Genomic DNA, 24,177 nt, shown 5'->3' with positions numbered 1-24,177 from the left:
GAATTTGCAGCCATAATCATCTAACCTGTGGAACACAAACTACAAAATGCTATTTTTCCTCTGCTTGACGCATTGTTTTTTCAAGATGCCACTTTCCATTTTGGGTGAAATATATTACTCAAATACCATTTGCAAACACTAGGACAAAGCCAGTAGCCCATCCAAGGTTAAGAGTTTCACTGAAATCTATGAATACATTAAGTAGTTGTTATTTCTTCCTATTTCAGTGACGCAAGCAAAGTCTGTGCCTCAAGGAAGTCACAAAGCTGAGGCACACAGAGAACAGCACAGGACACTTAGAGGCACTAGAGAAGCAATTCTTTGGAGATTTTCCTTTCTTCCCTCATATAGGATCAAGGGATGGAGAGGACTGACCTGGTTCTTATGACAGTCAATGGGTGAACTCCTAATGTCTCCACCTGCTCAGTGGCTCTAAGACAAAAGTGGAAAGAAATGAAGGAAGAGAGTTTGGCTGACATCAGTATGATGTCATCAGCCTATCAGTACGATGTCTTTACTGCAGACGCAGCAAAGAAAAGGTGTGAGACAGGGTTGCGTAGGGGCATAGTGAAAATATTTAAACAGTCCATAGTAGGTAAGGGGTGTGGGGGGGGACAAACAGCAGCCACAAAAATGAGGAGGAAATGGTAAAGGAGGAAATTAGTAGTAGTTGAAGTAAAGTTGTAGTTAAATTTTCAATAATGTTTAGATTAATGTGACTCACACAAAATCAGAAAAGTCTGAGTGTGGGTAAATATAAACAAGTGAATCCAGTCTAAAAATCAAGCAAATAATTTCAGTTCAAAAACAAGCATGTAGAAAATGCAATAGCAGAATAAATACAATGCTTTTGATTATTTTCTCTGAGTAGCACTGGTATTTGTAGTGGCAGTCAGGATAACTTCAAAAACAAAACCTCTTTTCTCCACAGCACAATAATTAAATGTATTTATTTCTTGAGTGAGCAAAGACTCAGAAAAAATAACAAAGAACTAAATGGGACTTATAAGGAGCACAACCTAATGTGCTTAGTTTGGCAGATATTTTTAAGTCTGAATACATCACATTTACATTTTTGAAAAGTTCTTTTTGCAAGCATCCCACTCCAGTTCTGTCACAATTAAAACAGAGTTCAACCTGACAAGAAAAAAAATAAGTTGTTGTTGAAAATGGTTCTGGTGATTTGGCAAGTCATTAACTTCTCTTGAAATCAGTACCAAAATAAGGCCATGGTGGAAAGAGATACTGAGCCCCGGTATATTTCTATGTAGTAGAACGCATGCAAGCAACATGCAGATTTCTGAGATAACAGCCTAGCTTAACACACAGTCATTTTTCTTGCTGGCTTTCTTGTGAGTGATGAGCTTGACACTTATTGATGCAATTATTTCTTTAAGCTCAACTTCATGCAAAGTAATTTTGTCACTTTAGTGGACTGTGGTCAAGCTTGTTGTATCTGATCCAGGTTCAGTTCTACCCGATGAGTGTGTGTCTGCATTACAGGTTTGTCTCTCAGTTTTTATCAATAGAAAAATAAATACACCATAACTGTAGATCTTTGTTTTGGTCCTTCTCTGTGTACAAAAAATTCAAAATCCCAACTTAACTGTAAATAACACCATATTGTGCTATAAACACTGTTTAAACATACATCGCTTCATGGGTGCATTAAGAATGCAGCTAGTTAGGAGATAAAGGAAACCAGAGATTGCAAAGGCTGAATGGAGTTAAACTGCACAAAGCCTTGCAAACAGTGGTTGAAGACAAAGTTTTGATCTATTGGGCGTGAATTTTGAAAGAACAATTTGATTGCAAGTTAGCTGAAATTTTCAAATACCCTGAAAGATCAGATCCTTGTCCTCAATGAATTTTAAAAAAAGAAGAAAGAAAAAGAAAGGAGCACACCAGTCAACAGGTTTTTGAAATAGTGGGGAAGAGAGGTTATCACTGCCATTCAATGGGCTAGTATCATGGAAGGGCAACTATTAAAATATTTAGTTTTCAGGATCTCTGAATGCTAAAAACATGGAAGCTGCACAATAAATAAATAAATAAGGTAAATAAATAACATAAGTAAATAAAAACTGCACAAATTATTTCAGTCAGAATAAAGTAAAGAGTTGGATTGCAATTTCAGTTGTTTTAGCTCTTCTTTGCATTCCTGAAATGCTAATGAAACATCTACATGACTGCTGTGGGCTTTTACAGCAGAATGTAAAATGATTTAATGGTCAACTGTCTGAAGGTCAAAGACTGAAGGAAACTATCACAGATGACACCTGAGCCCTCTGCACTGGAAAATCAAATAACAGCCATATAAAACTAATATGTTTTGTATGTGCTCAGTTTAAGAACATTTGAAGGCAACTACGATTAAATATCACAGAGAATATTGCAAAACAACATGCATTTCATCCACTGAAGCGACTGAAAATTAGGAGGAAAAGGAGACAGGGATCTTCATGGAAGAACAAGGGCCAAGTAGTGGTAATTCCCAAAACTATAGATTAAGAATATTGAGACAAATAAAATCTGCACTGATCAATACAGCATCAGACTCATTGCTAAAGAAGTCTTACAAAAAATGAAAAGAGGCTATGGCCAGGGCAAACAATAGAAAAGTCTTTTAAAAAACCACATATGAATATGATCTTTTTCAACAAATATAGGCTTCAGTGTTCTAGCCTCACTGAAATTCCTAAGTGACTGATGAGCCTAAGGCCAAACTTGAAGTTTTGTGTTTTATGAATGCCAACTGAAAAAAAAAAAAGAAGAAGAACAGAAAAAGAACATCACTGGCTATTCTTGCACTTACAGTGGAAAAGCCTATTTTATGCTACATAGCCAATTCGACTCAGACAAATGAAACTGCTGTACAGGCATAAGGCATTTTATAAGGCCCTACAGAAACATATTGACATTAAGTACAACTGTATCAGCATGTATTTTTTAAAAAATAAAAATTGACCAATAACTCTTAATACAGTGTTTGTATACATCTGTAATAGATTAGGCCCACTCCCATTTTAGAAGTGCTTTGAACACTAACAGCAGGATTCAGCTTCCTAATTTGGTTACGTCAGGAGTTAGACGGCTAAGCCTAATCCCCACTTCGTTCCACACACCCCGCTCCCCTCGCAGGCCTCCCCATGTATCTTGCCCCAGCATCCACACAGACAATATAGGGAAAAGTCCCCTGACAGCTAAGTTGCCGCTCTTGCACATGCACAGGATTAGCCTCTCTGCCAATTTAGCTATTATCTGTCTAATCCCCCTTTTTGAATAATCTCCTTCTTGCCATGCATCTAAGTCCTATCCAAGCCACCTAATCAAACTAGAGTCATAACTAGTTCACCCCAAAGATCCAGCTGGAAGCTCTGAGACTGGAAATGAATCTTGGTATAAGAGATACCCAACTTCTCCTGGGTTAGCAGATAGTGTGAGTGGAGCTGAGGGGGTGATGAGTTTCTTTGTGAAGGCAGGTGTTAGAATAGATTAGACACAGGTGGGTTTGAATATTGTGCTCAGGCAGGACATGAGGTGACAGACAAAGATTAGGGAGAACTGTGGCAAGTAAACATGGAATAGGAAAGGCTCGAAAAGCCTCTGTGGTATGTCAGGGAGTGGAAGGTCAGAAGAGCGGGGGCAAGGCAGGAGATAGGCTTGGACAGTTAACTGTCACATTTGCACTGAGTCATGGGATCAGATCCACAAAGACATTAGTGACTAGGCTGAAAAATCTGCCTTCACCTATGTTTCATATGCCTTGGCCTTACAGCCTTAGCTTCCCAGCCTTATAGCATCAGGGAGATTTTAGGGCTGAAAACACGCAGTGCTAATGGTTGGGTTATTTCCCTTGAGGTCCAGATGAGTGCTGCCCCTTGGCATTTTTGATCAACGGCTCCTCTGAACATATTTGCTGGTTAGTACATAGGAGTCAGCCAATGTGCGGCCTTCAGGATGCTGGAGAAGTTTGCAGAGGTAGTCTGCAAACAATCGGGGTGAGGGGGGAGGTTATTAATAGGCTCAAATAACCAGGACATGTAGGAATTACAGAAAATTGTCCCCCTAGACAATGCCCTCACATTCTCCTGTGGACAGCAGACCTGTGCTATGAAAAAAACGCATGCAATAATTCACTGATGTCTGACTTACTTAAAATCCTAGAGTTCATACCTAGTGCCAATCTGGCCTCCCCTGGCACTTCAGTATGGAGCCTTCTCCAACACCAACTCTTCGGCAGCTCCTTTTCCTCTTTTATAACTGCCATCCATTTCTTCCCTCAAGCCTTCTCTAGCAGCAACAGGATCTAAGTGCTACATTAGGTGCCTTTCACTGGACTGATGCGCAGTGGCTTAATCAAAGCAAACTACTCCTTTACTTCTCTTCACCAGAGGTGCTGCCTAATCTCCTCCCATCCTCTACAGGTACCTCTTCACAGAATCAGAAAAAAGCTTCAGTTAACCCACACAGGAGCCCACTACATGACGGACTAGACTTTCAGCAATGCCACTGCCTTTGCTGGCCTAGAAAGGCCCCAAAAGGGCAATTCTATCTTTGGTGAGGCTGAATCTTGCATAAATATAGTCACATCCTGAAATCTTGATGAGCCAATAGGATAAGAAAGGGAAGCCTTTCTAGAGAAAGAGGAGTGATGAGGCAGAGGCATGATGACAAGACCATCTGGGACTGCAAGCTGTGCAGTGGTTGAGGGCAGCAAGGCAACTCACCCAGCTCAGCCCTGGGGCGCAAGGCTCAGTGGGAGGAGCTAGGGGCTGACAAAGAGGGACTCACCAGAGGTGGGGAGATCTCTAGGCTCCCTGTTGTGAGACTGGTAAAATAGCTGTCCATAAGATATCTAGAGATGACCTATCAGTACTCTCCCAGAGAATAAAATGTCACTGATCAGCAGGGAACCTTAACCTAGAAACGTGAGTAAAAAAAATGGAAATGCAAAGCGAGTAAGCTCTTTCTCCCAGGTCTTATGGTAGCCTGAACTGGATGTGAAAAGAAAGGTTAAATGAAGAGCAGAATATGGTTAGCGCCTGCCCTTTGGTAGTTGGTCATTCCAACATAGACAGGAGGTGGCCTCCTCCGGACTTCTGCTTTTTGCTATGTCAGTGCAAGTCTGAGCCTTTCTGAACCATTATTGAGGGTCTTGGTCTCCAGCCCCACAACTTCTTTGCTCCTAAAGCCCTGAGGAGATGAGCAATGTCTCAGGAACAAGGACTGGCCCAATAAGTGGGAGTCAGTGGGTTGTTTCACCAAATCTTCCTCAAGTRTAGACCTGCTGGGGTTTGGGCTTAATGAGTTGGGTGAGGCCTTACCACGTGGATTCTTGCTTGGTGGACTCCTGCTACTGTGGGGTGGGTCTTCTGTGACCTGGATTTGGAGCCACAAGAGAATGTTTTCCAAATCCTAAAGTTGCTCTGTACTAACAAAATATATGCACATCAGATGTGCTTATATTCCCCAAACAGGATGGGAAGGTGGGGGGGAGTTGGATCTGTGGCTGCATTCAGCTAGCTCAAGTTGGCGGAGAAGGCTTTGCGCTGGCCCAAAAGCAAACTGGGACCAGGAATTTGCTGGTGATTGATTCTGGTGGGGTGGAGGGGAGAGGGCGACTAGCCCGGAAGCTAGAGGAAATTCTACCTGGCGAAGTACTGCTTCAGCATAGCAGCTTACCAGAACTGAGAAGTGCCCTTTAAATGATGGTCTGGCCACCTGCCATACTTCTCTTTGGAACAGAAGGAAAGCTGGTTGAATGGGATTTCTCTACAGGCAGAAATCAGCTAAGTAATTTGGGGATCTCTTTAAAGGTTCTTTGGCTGGCCAGCTTGGGGAAGTTGCATCTGAGCCTAGAATTTACATCTACAAAAGGGTTTGGAAACCAAAATGCCATGAAGAATGCCTGAAGCCAAAACATGTGTCCTGAGAGTCCTACTAAGTGGCCTCATAGGCCTGAAAATACATGAATGTCTGCATCTGAGCATATAGACATTTCTACCAGAAATGCCAACAGCTGCTTGCTGGGCACAGCTGAGAGCTACAGGTTCAGCACTTCCCTGTCTATCTTACCTGCAGAACCTGATCTAGTTAGCGAACTCAGAGCCTGACTATGTTTTGAGACATATGTATCATGGCTGTGTCCTGTTTCCATCCAAAAGAGTGATTGTAGCACTCATCCAGGACAGAGGGAGGGAGACCACTTGAGAAAGCATTTGACTGTCTCATTGATAATAAAGGCCTGAATGTTCCAATTTACATTTTTACACATTAACTTTTCAGGAGGCACAAGACAAACACATATATCCAAATGCACATTGGAGCCTTTCACATCACCTCTGAAGGAAAGGTCCAAACCATAGGCTTTACTTCAGCTCAAACGACTGAAAAAGGCCAGTGAGTTTATAAGACAGCCCTATTCCAGCAAGACGGCCCCAGTGCAAGAACTCACAACGACATAGAAATACAACAGTTTATCGGTTCAAACCATCACCCCCACCCTCCCCAATCAAGACAGCTTTATCATTAAAATTTCCTCATATCATGGAACATCTGTGGGAGTCCTTAGGCTTCTAAGCACAGAAGTTACTTCTGAAAACTGAGCACAGCCCTTTGCAATCCTTTGACCAAATTCTGACATCCGAGGTGCAGCACTGTACATGAACAAGCTAGATTTTTGTTACATAAAACAAAGGCTGCCATACTTTTTATTGGACTAGCATATCAGTTAGATTCCTAAGAGTAGTTACAATAGATTCAAGTTACAATGTCAGTGTGATAAAAGGTATCACATCATTACTTTGTCCTTTTTACCTTATTCATTCACAGATTGAAGTTTCCTGGATTTCTGTCAAAAGAATCGGTCTTTTAAGAATAGAAAAGACCAATGTCATCTTTATACAGTTTGGTAATTCATCTTGAGTAGTCCAAAGATTAACAACATCAGTGATAATTGAGTCAAAGGCGTCTATGGAGTGCACTAACAACAAAATAGACCATGGAACAAAAGATGGGTAATTCAGCAGGACACAACTGCTGAATAATCATTTTAACCTCAATAAGGGTCATGATGGCAAATAAAATAAATAAAAAATGAATGGGTTTAAAGAAAGGAGGAAGGAAGGAACAACAACATACACAGAGGGAACTAGGCAATTTTGAAGAAATATGTGTGCATAACAGAAATTGTACAGCTGTTAACAGGAGAGAAAAATCAATTTTACACCATATTAAGGGATACGCTTACATCATTATGATTATGTTGGGAAAGGATTACAATTTCACTTTCTTCAAAGCATTCTTGCAATGTGTCATATGATTCTTCCTTATCTGATGATCACGATGATGTGTAAAGAATAGCACCTCTCAAGCATCACTCTATTGAGTAACAGACCACCTTGTCTCCCTGAGCTCCCTGCCTGCCGGATCTCATGTCTTTGTTTTCCATAGGTAAATTTAATTAAAACAGTAGAAGTGGAGTTATAATGGTTCACAAACAGTAGTAGTATCCAAAGGAAAAAAAAGGGGTGAGGAAAGTAGAAAATGTATGTATATTCAGAAGCTCAATAGCATTAGATAGCCAGATCAATCCCAATATTGGCATAAGCAAGTAGTACAGAAGAAAGCAAAACCTAAACAGCTGAATTCAAATGTTGGTGGCATAGGAAGGGGATAACAAAAGACACTTCACTAAAATGTAGACAGAAGTTACCACTGTAGAAAAAAGGTGTTTTAGAAATGAGGTAGTTAAACAATTATCTACTCACTCTTTCTTTAAGTATAGTTTAAAGTGTATCACTGATTTGGGTACAGATACAAAATGGGCTTGCACCTGTGGAAGAAYGGGGTCGGCCAATACCCACAAGTAAATCCATCCTATCTGCCTGGACTAGAACACTTCCATTTCATTCAATTTCAACCTTTCTTAGTTCCCAGCTACTCCATGCTTGCCCAGAAGGGAATCGAGCAGCATGAATCCTGCCTCCAAAGCCAATTTCCTCTGGAAGACACAGAGGTGGCAGGTGGGAACTTCTCCCCACAATGATCCTCCAGGCTGTACTTGATGGCTTTAGCACACCACCTCAGTGACTGTGCTTGCTGAGGAAAACTCCTGGGATATAATATACAGACAGGTATCCAGCCATTTGGTGCTTTAGCCACTACAACCACTACTTCAAATTGTGTCTCGCAATACATAAAAAGAAAATTCAAGCACAGTCCATTCTGCCTTGGAGGCAAGTGTGCAGGAGTAGACAGCCATGCTCTCCACCAATGGCACTTCCTGACTAGTTTCAAGTATTTTGAGAAATCCCCTGGGGGGACAATTAACTGCAACGAGGTGCATATTAGAAGAAATACCTTCACCTCTGTCCAAGCATTGGCAAAGTCAGCTAAAGGGGGAGGGGGTCACGATCTCCACCATTTCCATCTGTTTGCTACCTCAAATCTCCACTACTACTATTTCCCTCTAGGACAGATGTTAGCCCCCCTCCTTTCTCTCTTGCCCTACCTGATATGGACACTGGGAATTGCAGAACCTCAAAAACAGTTGCAGTCAGGCCTCGCATGAGATGTGTATTGGCATGCTGATTGAGTGAATGAGGAGAGACAGCCACTAGGTGAAATGCCTGTGGCTTATGAAGGCTGCTGTGCTATGAGCACACTCAGGCTCCCTTGTGACAGAGCTCACTTCTGGCTACCACTTGGAGGCAGACCTGCCTAGGCCTTCTCCTACGCTGAAATCCCCACCCTCTTCCTCACCTCAAATTTTAAGCACAGAAAAACTAAATTTTACCTGGTTAAAAACTTGGTGAAACTGTTAAAATAAAAAAAAAAAACCCAACATCAAAGGAAGCCGAGAAAACAGAATGAACTGTTTTCCATTCAGTTGTCTCTCTGACTACTGCAGAGGTAGGTCCTTCATTCCGGCCAGTTCAGTAACTGAGACACAGAAAGCTCTGCCGAGCACCGCCCCCTGCCACCCACAGGATGTTTTTTCCATCACCTCTGAGGCTTGGCTGTCTGCTGCCTGATCCTTCCTTCACCCTCTTGGTTGTTCTGAGATGGAAGTTGAGCGGGTCCGCACGACTCTGCTCGCCTGCCAGTCCTGCAGTCTCTCCCTGAGTCTGCTCAGTAGCTCTTCAAGAGAAGCACTTGCCCCAGCATATCCACTCAACTTCTTAAAAAAATAAAGCCAGCTTCTGAACAAACCAATCAAATATGCTCTATCTGCCACAGTTACAGCAACAGTTGAGCCTTGCGGTAGGGCTGAAAGGCCAATTTTTTGAGACCAGAATACAGGCAATGGGACGTGAAGTGTTGCTGATACTCCTGGAAGAATGCTCTGTTTAGCTGAGATGTACTTTATATGTTCAGAATGAGCCCACGTAGTTTTTTTAGCACTGCTCTAACTTGCAATAGGTCAAATATAGCAGTCAGAGTAGCAATTATGGGTTTAGAGTTTGACACAGAAGTAAAAACAGATCTAATAATTACAAACGATGGGTTTTCAGAATGTGAAGTACTTAGGAAAAATAATAAATGGTAAGGTCTGTCTTCAGGCATATAAGCAAAACCAAGCTGTTAATTAGGAAAAAAAAGCAAGATATGTACATTATGTATTACTTGCAATATCTTGCATTATTTGTAGACACTGTATAAAAAGATACTTTTTCCTAAATGTCTAACAGTCCAGATAGCTCTATGTCAGTTCTTTATATCACTATTCCATTTCCTTTCCTTCTTCCTCTTCTTCTGTGTCCTCCTATCCATCTTTCTTCTCTTCTGCTTACTTAATTCTGAGCTGTGGTGAGTTATTCAGCATGGCTGCCTATATCAGTTTATAACAATTATTGCCTCCAGCTTTTACTATAACTTTAAACAAACATTTCTAATAATTCTGACAGCTAAGTTTCAATAAGTGACTAAGATTCCAGAACCATTCTGTGGAAAAAATACCCTCCAGGTTCCTACATACTAAGCACAGATTAACTCCAGGAGGAATATATAATCTGGATATATCACTCCAGGAGGAATCTGAACTTCAGACTTGGCCACAAGTCAGTGGGAATTCTGTTTCAGAACAGAGAACCATCTATCAAATATAAGGTCAATTATAGTAAGTGTGTATTACTTAAAGGTGTTTACTAAAAGAAAAATGGTGAAAAACCTATGCCATTCAGCTGAATGTTAAGAATATAAAACAGTACAGTATCTGGTCTCTAAGCAATAAAACCAGCAATATGATAGGTGCTTGAAATTTCTCTGAAGACGAATCACTTATGCTACAGCTAATTCTTCTGTAATACATACCGTGAACAGAAAAGTTCAAGGGTACAAAATAACAGGCAAAGAAGCTGGTTATTGGGATAATGACAGCAAAAGTCAAATAAAAGCTGCGAAAAGCTTTACCCCAAGTTAATGAACTGGCACATAGATGTGTTAAAAACAAAACCCAAAACATCTGTATAAAAAATCACTGGCAGAGCTCTCAGCCCTGTTGTAACACTCTGATCTTGAAAACAATAGCACATCAATTTGAAATGCTGAGGAGAAAAGTCCTGTCTCTGTCTTGCAGTGCAGCATCATGGACTTTCTTCTGCTCTCTGACATCCTATTAAGGTCTTGTTCTTTTACCAGGTGCCTAATTTGGCACAGTACAGTACAGCTCAAGGATCCCAACCCAATCAGCAAATTCCAACCTTTGCAGTCAATGAATGGGATCTCAACACAGATTCCCTAACTGTGGCAGGATTTCAGCAGCTAAAATTTGCTTTTAACTCTTATTTAATTAGCCAAATTTTCCTTTGACTCTGTGATGCAAGACAAATAAAACAAGGCAATTCATCTGAAGCATTTGAGTGAAACTTTGCATTTTAACTTTCTGCATAAAAAAATCAGTGCTAAGAGATTTGTACCAATATCTCAAGTCTCCAAAGACTTAACCCCAGTAGCAGTCAGGAGATTTGACTGGCAGCCACCTCCTCAGAAATCGGAAAAGAATGCTTAATGCTCCGGCAGTCACAATCCCATTGCTATCACAAAAACATAAGCTTGAAGAGCAAACAACTCTGAGGTATTGGCATAACAGTCTTTCAGTTCCATATTATTTTAGTGTAGTGTTGCTATATTCTGGTTTTTGTTTTCATTTGAATAGTTGCTATAATGCTTTGAAGTAGGCTTTAAATCTTCATAGATTTTTCTCTCAGAAACGAGCAATGTCTCTACATTTTAAAAGATCGGTTCCTCAGAAGGAGATTGCAGCTGAAGTGAGAACTGGGAAGAGTAGTCTCACTGGACTAGAGATAGAGCCAAAGAAGATTTCCAGTCGTTTCTGTACAGTGGAGATGTATTTACACTCCTTTTAAAACCATGGTAGAATGGTTGGCCCATTTAAAGCTGCTCATTTAAAGATGCGGCTAACTGACTTTCAAATGATCAAACCTCTTAATAATGGGCATGAAAAATGCAGAGAAAATGTTGAACATATTATAGTTCCCAAGTCAAACCTGCAAAAGTCTACACATTCTAGGTTTTGAGAGCATGTCTTTTTAAGTTACAGGTCTCAGTCCAACAGCCTGTGTTCAGGGTAGTGAATTGGTAAACTAAACTGTTTATTGACTTTTTTTAGACAAAAATGGAAGACAAACTGATTTTGTTAGATGTTGGTATGCTTTAAGATTGAGTGTCCCCAAAGAGATTTCAAATGGAGCCTGTTGCCTTACTAATTTGCACACCAGGCTTTTTTTTTTCTTGATTGAAACCTTAGTAAGGAATGGCTTAAACCTTGGGAGTTGCTAGGCATAACTCTAGGCCAGCATGTGCCAAATATGCCACAGCACGATGTCTTTAGTTGTCATACAGCACACTGTGTATAAGCAATTGGCAAGCCTCTTCTCCCCCTACCTCCCAGGACTTTTGTTATTGAATTGCTACATAGTGTATCTTAGCCTAATTGAACTCGTTACTTAAGGGACTACTCTGTCTACGCAGGCATTCAGGAAATATTATTCCTGAATAACCGTGTGCATATTCTTGTGCTGGAACAAGAACGGGCTAGATACCAAAACTAGATAAAATGATGAATAAAGAAGTCGTAAAAGATGTTCCGCCACATTCACTGAATCTAGAGAAACCCCAAAGAAAGCCTCCAAGGAGCGATTCCCTTCTCACAGAGCTGGTGGGATAAGCCCAGCTTCCCGGGAGCATGAGAACTGAAACACAAAAGCATGTAAGGCAAGGCAAGTTCCTAACGACAAGACGGATGCTAAAAAAAAGCAGTCTGGTAAAAAACAAATTCCAAAGACTTTAAAAGCGCACCTACCCAAAGGCGGGCTGGAAACAGACCCCATCTAAAAGCACATTCCTAGCCGTAGGATGAAAGAGGGGGTCGCAGCAGAAAACGGCTGTACAGATACAACAGAGACTGTGCTGGTGTAAGTGCTTTTGTCTTCCACTGGGGCTCGTATGGCGCAACTGAGGGGAGCGCAGGGCCTTTGCCATCGCCCAGGATGGAGGGGGCCTGGGCAGGAAGCCAGAGGCCCCTGGCACCTTCCTGCACAGCCTTGGCGCAGGCAACCAACACTGCAGGGTTGGCCAAGGGCCAGTCCCAATAGTAACTTTGGAAGGGGCTGAGAGGGTTTCAAGTGGGCTTGCTGCAACCTCTGCTGGGCCGGGCGGCCTCCAGAAGGGGCCCTGGCCCGTTCCGCCTGCTAGTATAGAGGCACCCGGTGTGTAACAGGTTGGCTCCAGCATGTCACCCGCAATTGCAATGGAAGAAGTGCACCAAATGCTTCACAGTCTGAGAAAAAGACAAGCGACCCCGTGCTGATAAAAAAGTGATGATTTAGTCACACTGGCCTTTTGATATTGCTCACATCAATGTAAATCAGGAGTGATTCTGTAGAAATTTGAATAATACCTGTGCTGGGTGAAAGAGATTAGAATAAAGCCTTTTATAGCCCTCGTTATTAGCTAAGGGCCATTTTCATTCCTATGTTGGAGCCCTGTGATAAGCTTTAGAAATATTGAAACATTCTGTTTTATTCTGAGACCCTGGAGCAGGGGTAAACTGGAAACGTGTTTGGGATTTTCACAAACACTTTCACTGAACAATTTGGTTTCTAGAGTTCCCATCTTGATAATGAACTTTTTAAATCAGAGCAGGTATTTCCTAAGCCCATGAGAAATGCTAACAAGTAACTGCAACCAACAGCACACTACGCAGCTTTCCCCCAGGTGCTCTTGCTGACTTAAGGGCACCCTTGCAAAAAAAATTAAGTTCATGATTATTAGGGAAATTTGTTGGGTTAGTTGTTTAGGAGTATGGTACTGCCTCTTTATTTTATATATATGTTTTAAATCTTGTGCTAGTGTCTCAAACTCTTACATTTTCTACTGTCTTTTATGCTGGTACAATTCCTGTATTTGTGTTTTTTGTATTTTGTATTTTTGTGACATCTGTATTGGCTGCTTTTCATGTGATATCTGGTCCTTTTATTTTTCTCCTATTTAGTACTGCAGATATAGAAGTAGAAAAAAAAAAGCAACTAAAAGCCAAAACACCCAGATCAATTCCTTTGCAGGAAATACCCATATGCATACCAATTGGTTTTGATCAAAGATCTGTTTCTCCCAATAATTAAAAAGCATTGCAGAAAATTATTGCAGTCCTTTGAGTCTTACTTCTGTCTCAGCACTTTGTGTGAGTAGTTCCATTGAAATAACAACCAAGTTTAACAACTTGTTTGTTGCAAACAAAAAATTAGCTTTTAGGTAAATGTAACCTTGATGCAGGATTTTGGAAAACTAATATGCTGCCAGAAATCTGAAGTATGGAAAATTCAAAAGCAGTCTGAAAGAGTCTCTAGTTACAAAGGTACTAAGAATGGAATTAGTTATAAGCATATTAGATATAAAGCTGAGGCTAATGAACTTGAATGCATCAATATGCGAGTCTAGAGTAATTCAGTTTGGACGAGCATTTTGAAATTCTTGCATCTCAGTTTCTGGGTGATGGATTTTGCTGTACTGATTCTTGTGGAACGCCTTCTACTCAGAGTCCCAGTGAGCTATATGAATATATTCCTCGAATTAAATGTGAGCAGGGATAGCATGACCTGGCTCCAAAAGTAAAAAAAAAAAAAATCCCAACAGAAATATAAAGACAGATATGGGCATTGTGCAAATATAACACTGCCTTAAAAGAAACACATAAAGAACGTGGTAATGTACAGCATGACAAGGAAAGAAAAAAAAACCAAAAACGAGCACAGCAGCGCTACTTTGTGGAGGTGAAACACAATCAGCTTCCTCAGAAGAAACACTGGTGAACAGCTTCCTGAAGCGCGGAGGGGTGGGGAGGAGGAAAGAGGTGGGCTGCAGAAACTACCAGGCTCATTTAATACTCTACCCTCTGCATGGCTGGCATGCAGATATTGTAATAGGATTTTTGATAACATATATAAACCTTTCCTCTTAATATATAATACCCGATAGTTTACTTGGATAAATTGTGGAGCACTGGGCTACCCACTGAAGTGAAAGTAGCAGAATCTGGCCCAGACCAGTGCCAAATGTTGGAACAGATGTCACTGCCTCACGGACACAAGATACATCAGCAACCGTTTGAAGATTTAACTTACATTAGCTAATGCCTTAATATAAATCCTATTGATTTCAGTAGGATTGCAGACTAAACCTAAGTGAAGGACTAAATCCTAATTGTTAGTGACCTAGAAAGATATGCTGGGAAGAGCCATTTAATAGAAATTGGGCAGATGAGAAGGTAAGCCCCAGTCATGTTTTGCCTATAAAACTCTAATCTGCAAAGGTGTGTTCCACTCTTTGAGGTACCTGTTTAGAACTGTCCTTACTGAGAATTAAAAAAAGCAAAACCCCAGACCAAACCTCCTGTATCAGGCACCTAATTCAGAGCGTAAAATAATGGAAACTAGACAGGAATGTGCCCATGTCGGATGATTGCATCCTTTTATGTGCACATTTTATTGCCTGCACAGGACAGGTAATAGCATAGGAACTCCTGCAAAGGCACCCACTTACACCCTCTATCCCCAGGCTATCCAAACAAAGCGCATATTGTAGCATAGCAAGTACCAACTGATTAACACAACAGACTGGGCCCCAGGTGCTAATCCACACCAAGGAAGGCAATGAAGTACAGACTTGCAGGCGGTTGTGGAAAGCTACCAGGAACTTCCCCAGGAGAAAGAAAGAGATATTCTTTAGACGAGATTCAACCATCATGACTCATACCTTTACTCCATGACACGCCTGAGTGAAGTCAATGGGACTAACATCACTGAGGACACCTTAAACAAATCTAAAACAAAAGGTTTTTCTTAAACTCAAAGAGAAAAAACAAGAGTATCAATAGAATTAACTGGGCTAATACATTTAGTGCATGAACAGTTGCATAACAGGTTGCTTAACATAATATTGGAAATCAGTTAATTATGTATTACCTATACAAAAACATTAAATGTAGCCTGCTAGTCTGGGAAACATTGCTTTGTGTTYAACATCCAAATGATATCAAGCATTACATTTGGAATTATTTAATTATTTATTTTAACATACTTGTATACAAGGAGTCACTCATCTTGAAATAATAGCTTGTTTCAACAAAATCTAAGTAAGGATTTCTATGACTTGGTAAAGGCTTTGAACACGTTTGAGACTTAGAAACTTTCCTCACAAGCCTACATGAATATAATCATAGTGACAATACGTCTTTTCTCTTGTCATGATTCCCAGTTTGTGTGTCTTTACTGAGGGCCAACATCATTTAGCAATGTTTTAGTTGCAGCTGAAATGGATAACGCTCGAGTAAAATATGGAACATACATTTTGAAATTAATTTTTAGCAGCTAAAGAAATTTAAAACATACATGTGTTTATAGGTACGTGTATATTATATATTTGTGTATAATAATATATACACACACGCATTTATTATTTTAACGTTTAGCTTTAATAGCAAAAAGTACAGTAGAATTCCACTGATAGCAAGATTTGATTCTAGATTATCCATAGAAAATTGGTGCACTTTTTCTGATAATCAATATAAGCTCAAAACAAAATGTGATAACAGATAATTCTCTCTAAAATTGATAATCAATTTGAACACCTAAGTAATTGAGTGAAACCCGCTATAATAATCAAGCAGATGCTTGATAATGAAATAATTCCATTGGAAAATGTTACTGAGTAAAATTTTGTATCAGTCCCAACTACATGAGTGTACAACGTTTAGCATAAGGGCTCTCAGTCCTGACTGGAACCCATAGGTACTACTGGAGTACAAATAATAAATAATAGTACATGTACTGTAAACTCTCTAAAATCAGCAATAATACCAAGCATTTTCCATTTTTGAAACACTGCACAAACATAAAACTATTCCTCACAACACCCCTGTGAGGTAGGTACAAAAGTATTACCCCCTCTTTACTGATGGGGTAATTCAACCCAATACTACAAGGTGCTAGTTGACTTTGCAGGGGGAGTTCACTCCCTCCTTCCCAGAGGCCCCAAAAGTATTTAATTCTCAAGCAGAATCAAAGTCTAATTAGCGACTTGCTCACATCCCTAAAATATGTCAGTGGCAGAGCCTGAAGCTTTTGGCTTTCGAATTTATTGCTTGGTCAATTGAGCCATTCTGCTTTCTGAAAAAATAAAATACTATACAGTGCTGCAACATGCACTAAGGTATTTTTTGTCTAATAAATCTGCTGATACGCTTCAAATCTGCAAAGGAAACATGTTTGCCTGTTAGTGGCTGGCTTGTGTAGCAGCATCACAGTAAAATTCTCACATTTTACTGTTTTTATACATAAAAGTTACAGGTTCTTTTACTCATTTATGTGAAAAGGGACTGATTACTCATATGATGTATTTTTGATATCAAATTCTAAATTAAGGGACACAGTCATCTTTTTCAGGTTCAAAACAGGACCTCCTTTCAAATGGGGAAAACCTTGCGGTACATACTAAAATATATGTTTTATCTTTTCCCCTTATGTTAAAAATAAAGTCCAGAATGCTTTTGCCTAGACATTTTTTTTTAATATATGATATAGCTAGCCAGTGTTTTGATGACATCTAAAAGTAAAGCAAGACAGCTGAACCTGGAAGCGCTCCCTCTTGCACCAGTATAAATCTGGAACATTTCCACTGAAGCCCATGGAGTTTCCAGTGGTGTAAAAGCAGGTGCAGTGAAATCAGGATCAGGACCTCTGTCTTCCTGACCATCTGTGGCTGCCCTATAGCAGCAAACTAACAAACTTCATGCCTTCATCTAAAGGAAAGCGTGTGAATGGCATGTTTGTTAGCAGATCCTGCGAGCTATGCACATACCTGATTATATCACTGACGACTTCATCATTCATTATGCTAGTGTTACACACAGATGTAAATAACAGGCAGCTCTTTTGACTTCTGCAGAATTAGAGAAAAAGGAAAAAAAATAAAACACAGTATCTTCCAAATGACAGAGTACATGCAGAGAAGTAAATTAAAGGCAACACAAATGCAGCACAAATACAGCTTTAGGAAAACAAAATATTTGCCAAGAAAGAAAGGACAAAATTGGTAAGGGAATAGCTATTATGTTGAGGACTAGTATATACAAAAGAAAAAAAAACAAGCAAAAAGCATCTAATGTCAATCATTTGTCATAAATGCTCTCTTTCTAGGAACTCATGGAAAAAAAAATTAAGTGAATAGTTTGAAAGCCTTGCTGGAATTTTCACATTGTAAAATAACCCTCCCCACAAAAAATAATAACCTGAAGTTGTTCCGATTATAGAGTTCCTACAGGGCTCTATTTTTAAACATCTGTAATTCAGCAGCCTCTGACCAATTTTATTTATGTAACACATTTTATTATTTAATGTCTTCCTATAATAACAAAAATAGCCCATACGTATTTAAAAATAGATACCACTTCTGCTTTCATCCTTTTTTGGGGGGAGGAGGGGAAGGCAGGTAATTTTCCTCTTATGGTTTGAACAGAATCATAACTATCAGTGCTTTTTTGCTTTCCTTCTCTTTTGCACATCACATTGTCTCTCAGCTAGGCTCAGGGACAAATGTGCAGGGACACAAGCACAAGTGCAAACCTAGGGTTGTGGCTGAGTCACCAGAGGAAACTTGTACCTTCTTTGGGTAGGTCTTATAAAGCAGAGTATCTTTGTAACAAGGCCACTGAAGGATGATTAGTACAGATTTTTCTCTTTTATTTATCTTTTGTCCATTTTAAATGCAGTGGGCATATCATCACTGGATTATAACAGCTTGAAGGTTAGCCAAACATACAGCTTTTTTGCAGGAGATATTTCATCACATGCCTAACCTTGAGAATGTAAATACTCTCATTTAAATCAACGTGAAAAAATAATTTGCTTAAAGTTAGACATGCTTTGATAAACCAGGGCCAAACAAAAAAGAAAACCACAACGACCCCCAAAACATGGATTTTAAAGTACAGAATATGTCATTTGGAATGAACAGATGTGAGTTGTCACTTTTTTTTTCTTCATATTTTAGAATTTGAACTATGCCTGATAAATTTGTTTCCAAATCTTATCATGCAGTGTAAGATGAATATTAGGCAGATGTTTAAACAACATGAGAAGGAAGCTTTCTTTTTTTTGTAGGCAGTATATGAGAAGCATTGAGAATGCAGGCCGTTTGACGCAATAGTACTTCCAAAGGCTGCTTTCCCCCCTCCAAAATATTTTTTCTTCTACAGTCTTGTGACATATGCTCTTAGGGTTTTTTCTTTTTTTAATTGAAAAGATACTTTAATATTTCTATCCCTTTGCACCATTAATATATATTAGAATAGCATTTGAATACAAGGTGTCGACCTTATTCCGATTTTCAGATGTGACGATTAAAAGTCATTGACACCAATCTACCACAAGTGACCTTAGTCTCATATCTTGCTCTGTTATTAGAATAATCAAGGAACGCAATTCAGAAATAATATTACATCCTGCATTTTATTCAATTCCATATGACAAAAATAGTAACCTAGACTAAGACATCCATTTCAATCAGTAGATGTGTCAAGCCAACAAGATTTAATAATAAAAAATATTGGATCTAGGTAATAATTCCCAGCTGGTTCAGGGAGGCTCCTAGCCCTACATGGTATCGCAGTATAAAAATAGTGTCTCTCTTCACCATGCAGAGAGGAATGACCTAACCCTGAATACAAAATGGGGTCAGTCTTACTGTACCATCATCAACCATCTTATTTACAACACTTTACATCTTTTTTTCTTTTTTTTCTTTTTCCTTTTTTCTTTTCCTTTTTTTAATTTTTTTTTAAGTTATACACATCCTTTAGGAAGTAGAGATAACACTACATGGTACCAAATACTAAACAAAAAAAAAAGTCACACCAAAAATGACACAGATAAATAAAAACATTCAATTGCTGAAATACAGCAACATTAAGCCACCTCAGTTTTCTTTTTTTTTTTTTTTTTCCTCCAATGCTTGGAAACACCCCCAACCACCCGCACACTGTGGTAAAAAGATGTTATATTGTAGAGGTGTTACAGATATATAATTTTGTTTCTATATAGATGTACCTATCTATATATCTCTATCTCATCACTGTAGAAAACAGAGCTGTATAGTTCATTGTTCATTTCCAACAGAAACAAACAGCTAGTAAGTCTTTGAAACTCTTTTCACTCAATTACATGATGGCAGAAATAGTCCATCCTCTTACAGTAATGTTTTTTGTTGGAGAAGAAAGATTGTCCTATTTTTCAGTCTCAACTGAGAAGACCTCACTGTCTGATTCTTTCTTCAGGGGCATAAAACTCCTTGTGCTGTTACCCAGCTACCCACAACATCCCTCAAACAATTCCGCTGGACGGAAGTTCATACTGTCAGACTCCACCATGCTTGTAATGCACAAAAATGAGGTAGTACACAAAATGTTTACTGTTCAAGTTTTGATTAAGCCCCAGTCTCCTCAGCATCCCCAGCCTAGCTTCTGAGTGGAACCGTTCCCTTTATTTACTCGGCGTAATTTAAACAATGCAATCAACATAAAATTATATTAGCGTAATCAGAGTACATTGTGCTTTGGAGTAATCTGAGAAGATAATCAGCAAGAGTTGGGAATAAATACAGAATATTTTTACGTTACTACTGCTCAGGCTGCCCAACATTTCTTATTTTGTTCCCAGTGCTATCAGGCGGTCAGCATCTTTCTTGTGGGTATGTGTGAAAGAGACACAACAGATTACAGTAAAATTAATCCTACACAATGTTCTCCTTAGTCTATCCTAAGCTTGTATTAATATCACACTCCTCAGATAAATTTATCAGAATTCTGTTAGGGGTGGTCACGCTTTTAAATGGGCTTTGTAGAAAAGTTAAATGAATCATTTCAATTTAAGAAATGGCAGACCCCATTTTTCCTAAGGATCTGACAGTTCTCTGCGGCTTTTCTGCTTAGTTAATAGAGATCTGTCATTGTTTGACCTTAAAACAGAACGAGAAACTGTAACAGGGGTTTTTCCCATATTCTTTAAGTCAAAGTACTATTTATAAAATAGTTTACATCTTTGTTCAGTTTCAAATTATAGACAAACCTCCCTAATACAAAATACTAAAAGTGCAATAGTATAAATTAAGAGTTTGCAACCACATTATACAAACATTACCTTTTTATTGTACAGCTTTGATAACATGAAGTATTTACTCACAACTGTTTATAATGTTGTGAATAATTTATGGTTCTAAGGTTTGTCTGTAACTTGTTTTCCAATCATTGAGCTAAAGTCCACACTACATTTTTTTTTCATTTAACAGAACAACTGTCCACATAGCAGCTACAAATACTTAAATAAAAAAAAGGTTTGTTACTGACAGGTACTTGCACATGAAAAGCATGCTATCTTTCCCAATAAAACTTCACAATTTTGCCTGCATTGAAATAAACCACTTATTTATAGTAAAAACTTGCTTTAAAAAAAAAAAAGAAAGGAAAAAAAGAAAAATCACATAGCCAGATGTATTTTGCAGTACAAAAGCTTCATTTAAGTTTGGGGCTAGTATATTGTCTGTTACCCGCATAATCTTAACATTATAAATACTACAGACAAGGATACTGTAATAATACACAGCATTGGGGTACTAAATCACTTATTTAAGATTAAGATTCCTAAAARCATAGTCCAAGTTGCTAACTAATTTGAACAAAACCAGCAAATAAGTGTGACAGAATGCCATAATGAAGCCCCCCTTTCTCAGTTGAGAGTAAGTTTTGTAAGAAGCAAAGTGGACGTAGTCTAGCCTCTTTTTGTTTCTAATGAAGTTATCCAGTGATTTTTTTGTTTCTGTTAAATTAAAAGGTTTCAAAGTTCTCAGTAACAGTCAAACTCACTGTTGAAAGAAGTACCATGCAGATCTTGCAAGACAACTTTTCAGCAGCCACAAAGTTACATATTTCTGCTATGGGTAAAATTTCCCGACCTATGCATTTAGGTCGGGAAACTAATGCTTAGCTTCAACAGCTGTACATGAAACAGAACAAAAGTTGTGTTGAGTAGTGGTCCAACAGTTATTCGTAATGAATGCTTTTAATTTATGCCAATCTCTTTATTATCCTCAATAAATCTGGTGAATGGACGACTGGTTCCAGTTTCAGAACTTGCTTTGTCCAAACCAACAATGGGAGGGCTGCTGCCAGTGCGAGCTTTGTCCATGCCACTGGTAATGTTACTTAAAGGCGGGATGGCACCTCCGCCTAAACTTACTGGGAGCTGGGGAATGCCTCCGTTCTGTATGACAGAAATCTCATTGTTCTTCATAGCAAGTCCATTAGTGATAGCTGCAGCATATTGGTTCCAAAAATTGGGGTCAACATTCATGGCCCGAGCTGCCAAATCCTTCTGGAACATTTCAGAGAACTTCAGAGCATCGCCGCCTAGCAAAGCCATGGGGTTTTCCACAGAGAGTCGGCGACCACGTCTTGCAGGGGCGTTATTCCACATATGAGTTCCCATGTGAACCTGCAGAGGAAACAGGGACAAGAAACACCTCTAAATTAGCCCCTTTAGGAAGATGGCTCACCTGAACATTCTGCTACTTACAGTATTGCTTATTTTTTCAAAAACGCCTTTCAATTCACTTTGACAACAAATCAATTCCAGTTGTTCTAAGGCCCAGTCAACCTATACAAAAAAAGGTCTTTGTTCTAATTTTTCAATGTGTATTTGTATCTTCTCAGTGAAAACAAATACAGCACTGCAACAATACAGAGTACGTGTCCTCTTAGGTTAGAAAACTTCATATGCAAACTGGAAGTTCTCATGTTCTGAAGATTACCAAGCACATTACTTGCACTAGGAGATGYACATTTCCTCTGCCCTTCCCCTTTTACAGCTTGTCTGTTTTCTTAATATTTAGTCTGACGTCACAGGCATCTATTTTGCTAAATATTTAAAGAAAAGTTTCAGGACACTGAAAAATGTATTCCCCTTGCTGTGTCTCGATGGTTATACAGACTTTGGGAATAAGAGGCATCAGTCCTGTAGTAACTCACTATTAATCAGTGTGAACCAGCTTTCTAGTGTGCGTTGACTGCAAAGCAGAAAAGAAAATGGGATTTTGTGAGAGCGGCACCCAGTGAGCCAAAGGAGTTCTGCGTTTCTGGTTTACAGTGAGTCTATTCTGCACCACTGTTCCACAAGTCCTGCCAGAATGTGCCTGTCCACTGGCTGTGTGTACCATCACACTCGTCAGGTGAGTTACCACACGTGTGCGCGCACACCCCTGGAGCCAGTTTTCAAGTACACAACATTGTGCACCCGCTTTCCAGCTCCTATCTTTAACACAGCGGAACAACACCATAATAAGCAAGTATTTCCTTCAGTCTCCCTTCCCTCCTGGCTTTGGGGCAAAGAACATTAAAACCTGCTAAGCTCAAATACAGTGCTTATAAACCTCCCGAGCCTTCACAGTTTTATTTGGCCTCTTACCTTAAGATTCCCCTTTGTGGTAAAAGCTCTACCACAGATAGTGCAACCAAACGGTTTTTCACCGGTATGGGTGCGTTCATGTATCTGCAGTGCACTTGCTGAGGAGAAGGTCTTCCCGCACGACTGGCAGTTGTGCTGCTTGGGAGTCCGGCGTGGCGGGGGTGCCAGCATGGGGGTCATTCCTGGACTCATCACTGTCTGTGGTGCAGCAGGAACCTGGATTCCAGCTGGAAGCGAGGGAACCTCACCCAAAGAGATCGGCTTGCTGTGACCATTCACTTCCATTTTGATCATGGTAGGCGCTGTACTGGTGACCAGGCTAGGAGTACTTTGGCTGGGACCTAGAGTAAAGTTGGGTTCAAATAACTGAGAAGGCAGCTCTTTTAATTTGTGCGTCAGTAAGTGCTGTTTTAAATTACCCATAGTGGAACACCCACGATTGCAGACTGTACAAACAAATGGACGTTCTTTAGTATGGCTGCGGTAGTGAATTTCCAATGCACTCTTACAAGCAAAAGGCTTGCCACAGATATTACAAACAGTACTTTTAAACTTACCACGTTCTCTGTTCAGGAACAGCAGGCTAAAAGGAGCCTCCTCTTTGATGACCGGTCTTCCCGGGTTGGTGGATGTCAGATCTAATGCACCTCCATTTTCAGTTGCAGGTGGTGGACTGTCTGGTTTTTCTGTCTTTAATTGTATTTCTTGCGGTTCTTCCTGGTTGCTAAGACCTGGGGATTTTGATCGGAAACTTCCACTATTGCTATTTACAGGAGACAAAGCTTGCATGGAGGAAGAAGATTCTGACATTGCAGGACTGCCTGCACTCTGGCTTTCGAGATCACCAACGGCTGATGAGGAGTCATTGCTCAAGTGGTCACTTTCCCCTGATCCATTCTCTATGGATTTTAAACTGGTCAGCTGCTGACAGTTCATGACAGAATCAATCATTTTCATTTGATTCTCTAAAGCAGCAATACTAGAGATCACAGAAGGTGGCGAAGAAGGACATGACCCAGAGTAAGAAATAAGGGGTTTGGATGAGTCACTTGCTGTGTCCTTTAACTCTGGGTCCTCTTCCATAGAATTTTCATCAATATCATCATCAAAGTTGCTCAGCGTGTCAACGTTCTTCTCATCG

At 39.8% G+C, this 24,177-nt stretch overlaps 1 protein-coding gene across 1 annotated transcript in view; it reads right to left on the bottom strand.

The window, feature by feature from the left end:
- Positions 1–19,688: 19,688 nt before the first annotated feature.
- The window catches only part of SALL3 (spalt like transcription factor 3), a 21,324-nt gene continuing 16,835 nt past the window's right edge, over positions 19,689–24,177 (bottom strand). Inside the window, exons 2-4 of the mRNA XM_026079779.1 lie at positions 23,594–24,177; positions 23,037–23,377; positions 19,689–22,067 (exon numbers count right to left, since the gene is read on the bottom strand). The exon at positions 23,594–24,177 is cut by the window's right edge and continues 2,353 nt beyond it. Of these exons, the coding sequence (XP_025935564.1) occupies positions 21,636–22,067; positions 23,037–23,377; positions 23,594–24,177 (1,357 nt within the window). The 3' untranslated portion in view covers positions 19,689–21,635. The remainder of the gene's footprint in view (positions 22,068–23,036; positions 23,378–23,593) is intronic.

This window comes from Apteryx rowi, unplaced genomic scaffold (genome assembly GCF_003343035.1).
Source record: "Apteryx rowi isolate R43461 unplaced genomic scaffold, aptRow1 scaffold_50, whole genome shotgun sequence".
Lineage (NCBI taxonomy): Eukaryota > Metazoa > Chordata > Aves > Apterygiformes > Apterygidae > Apteryx > Apteryx rowi.
The sequence above is the reverse complement of the archived record's forward strand: the minus strand, read 5'-3'. Positions and strand labels throughout refer to the sequence as shown.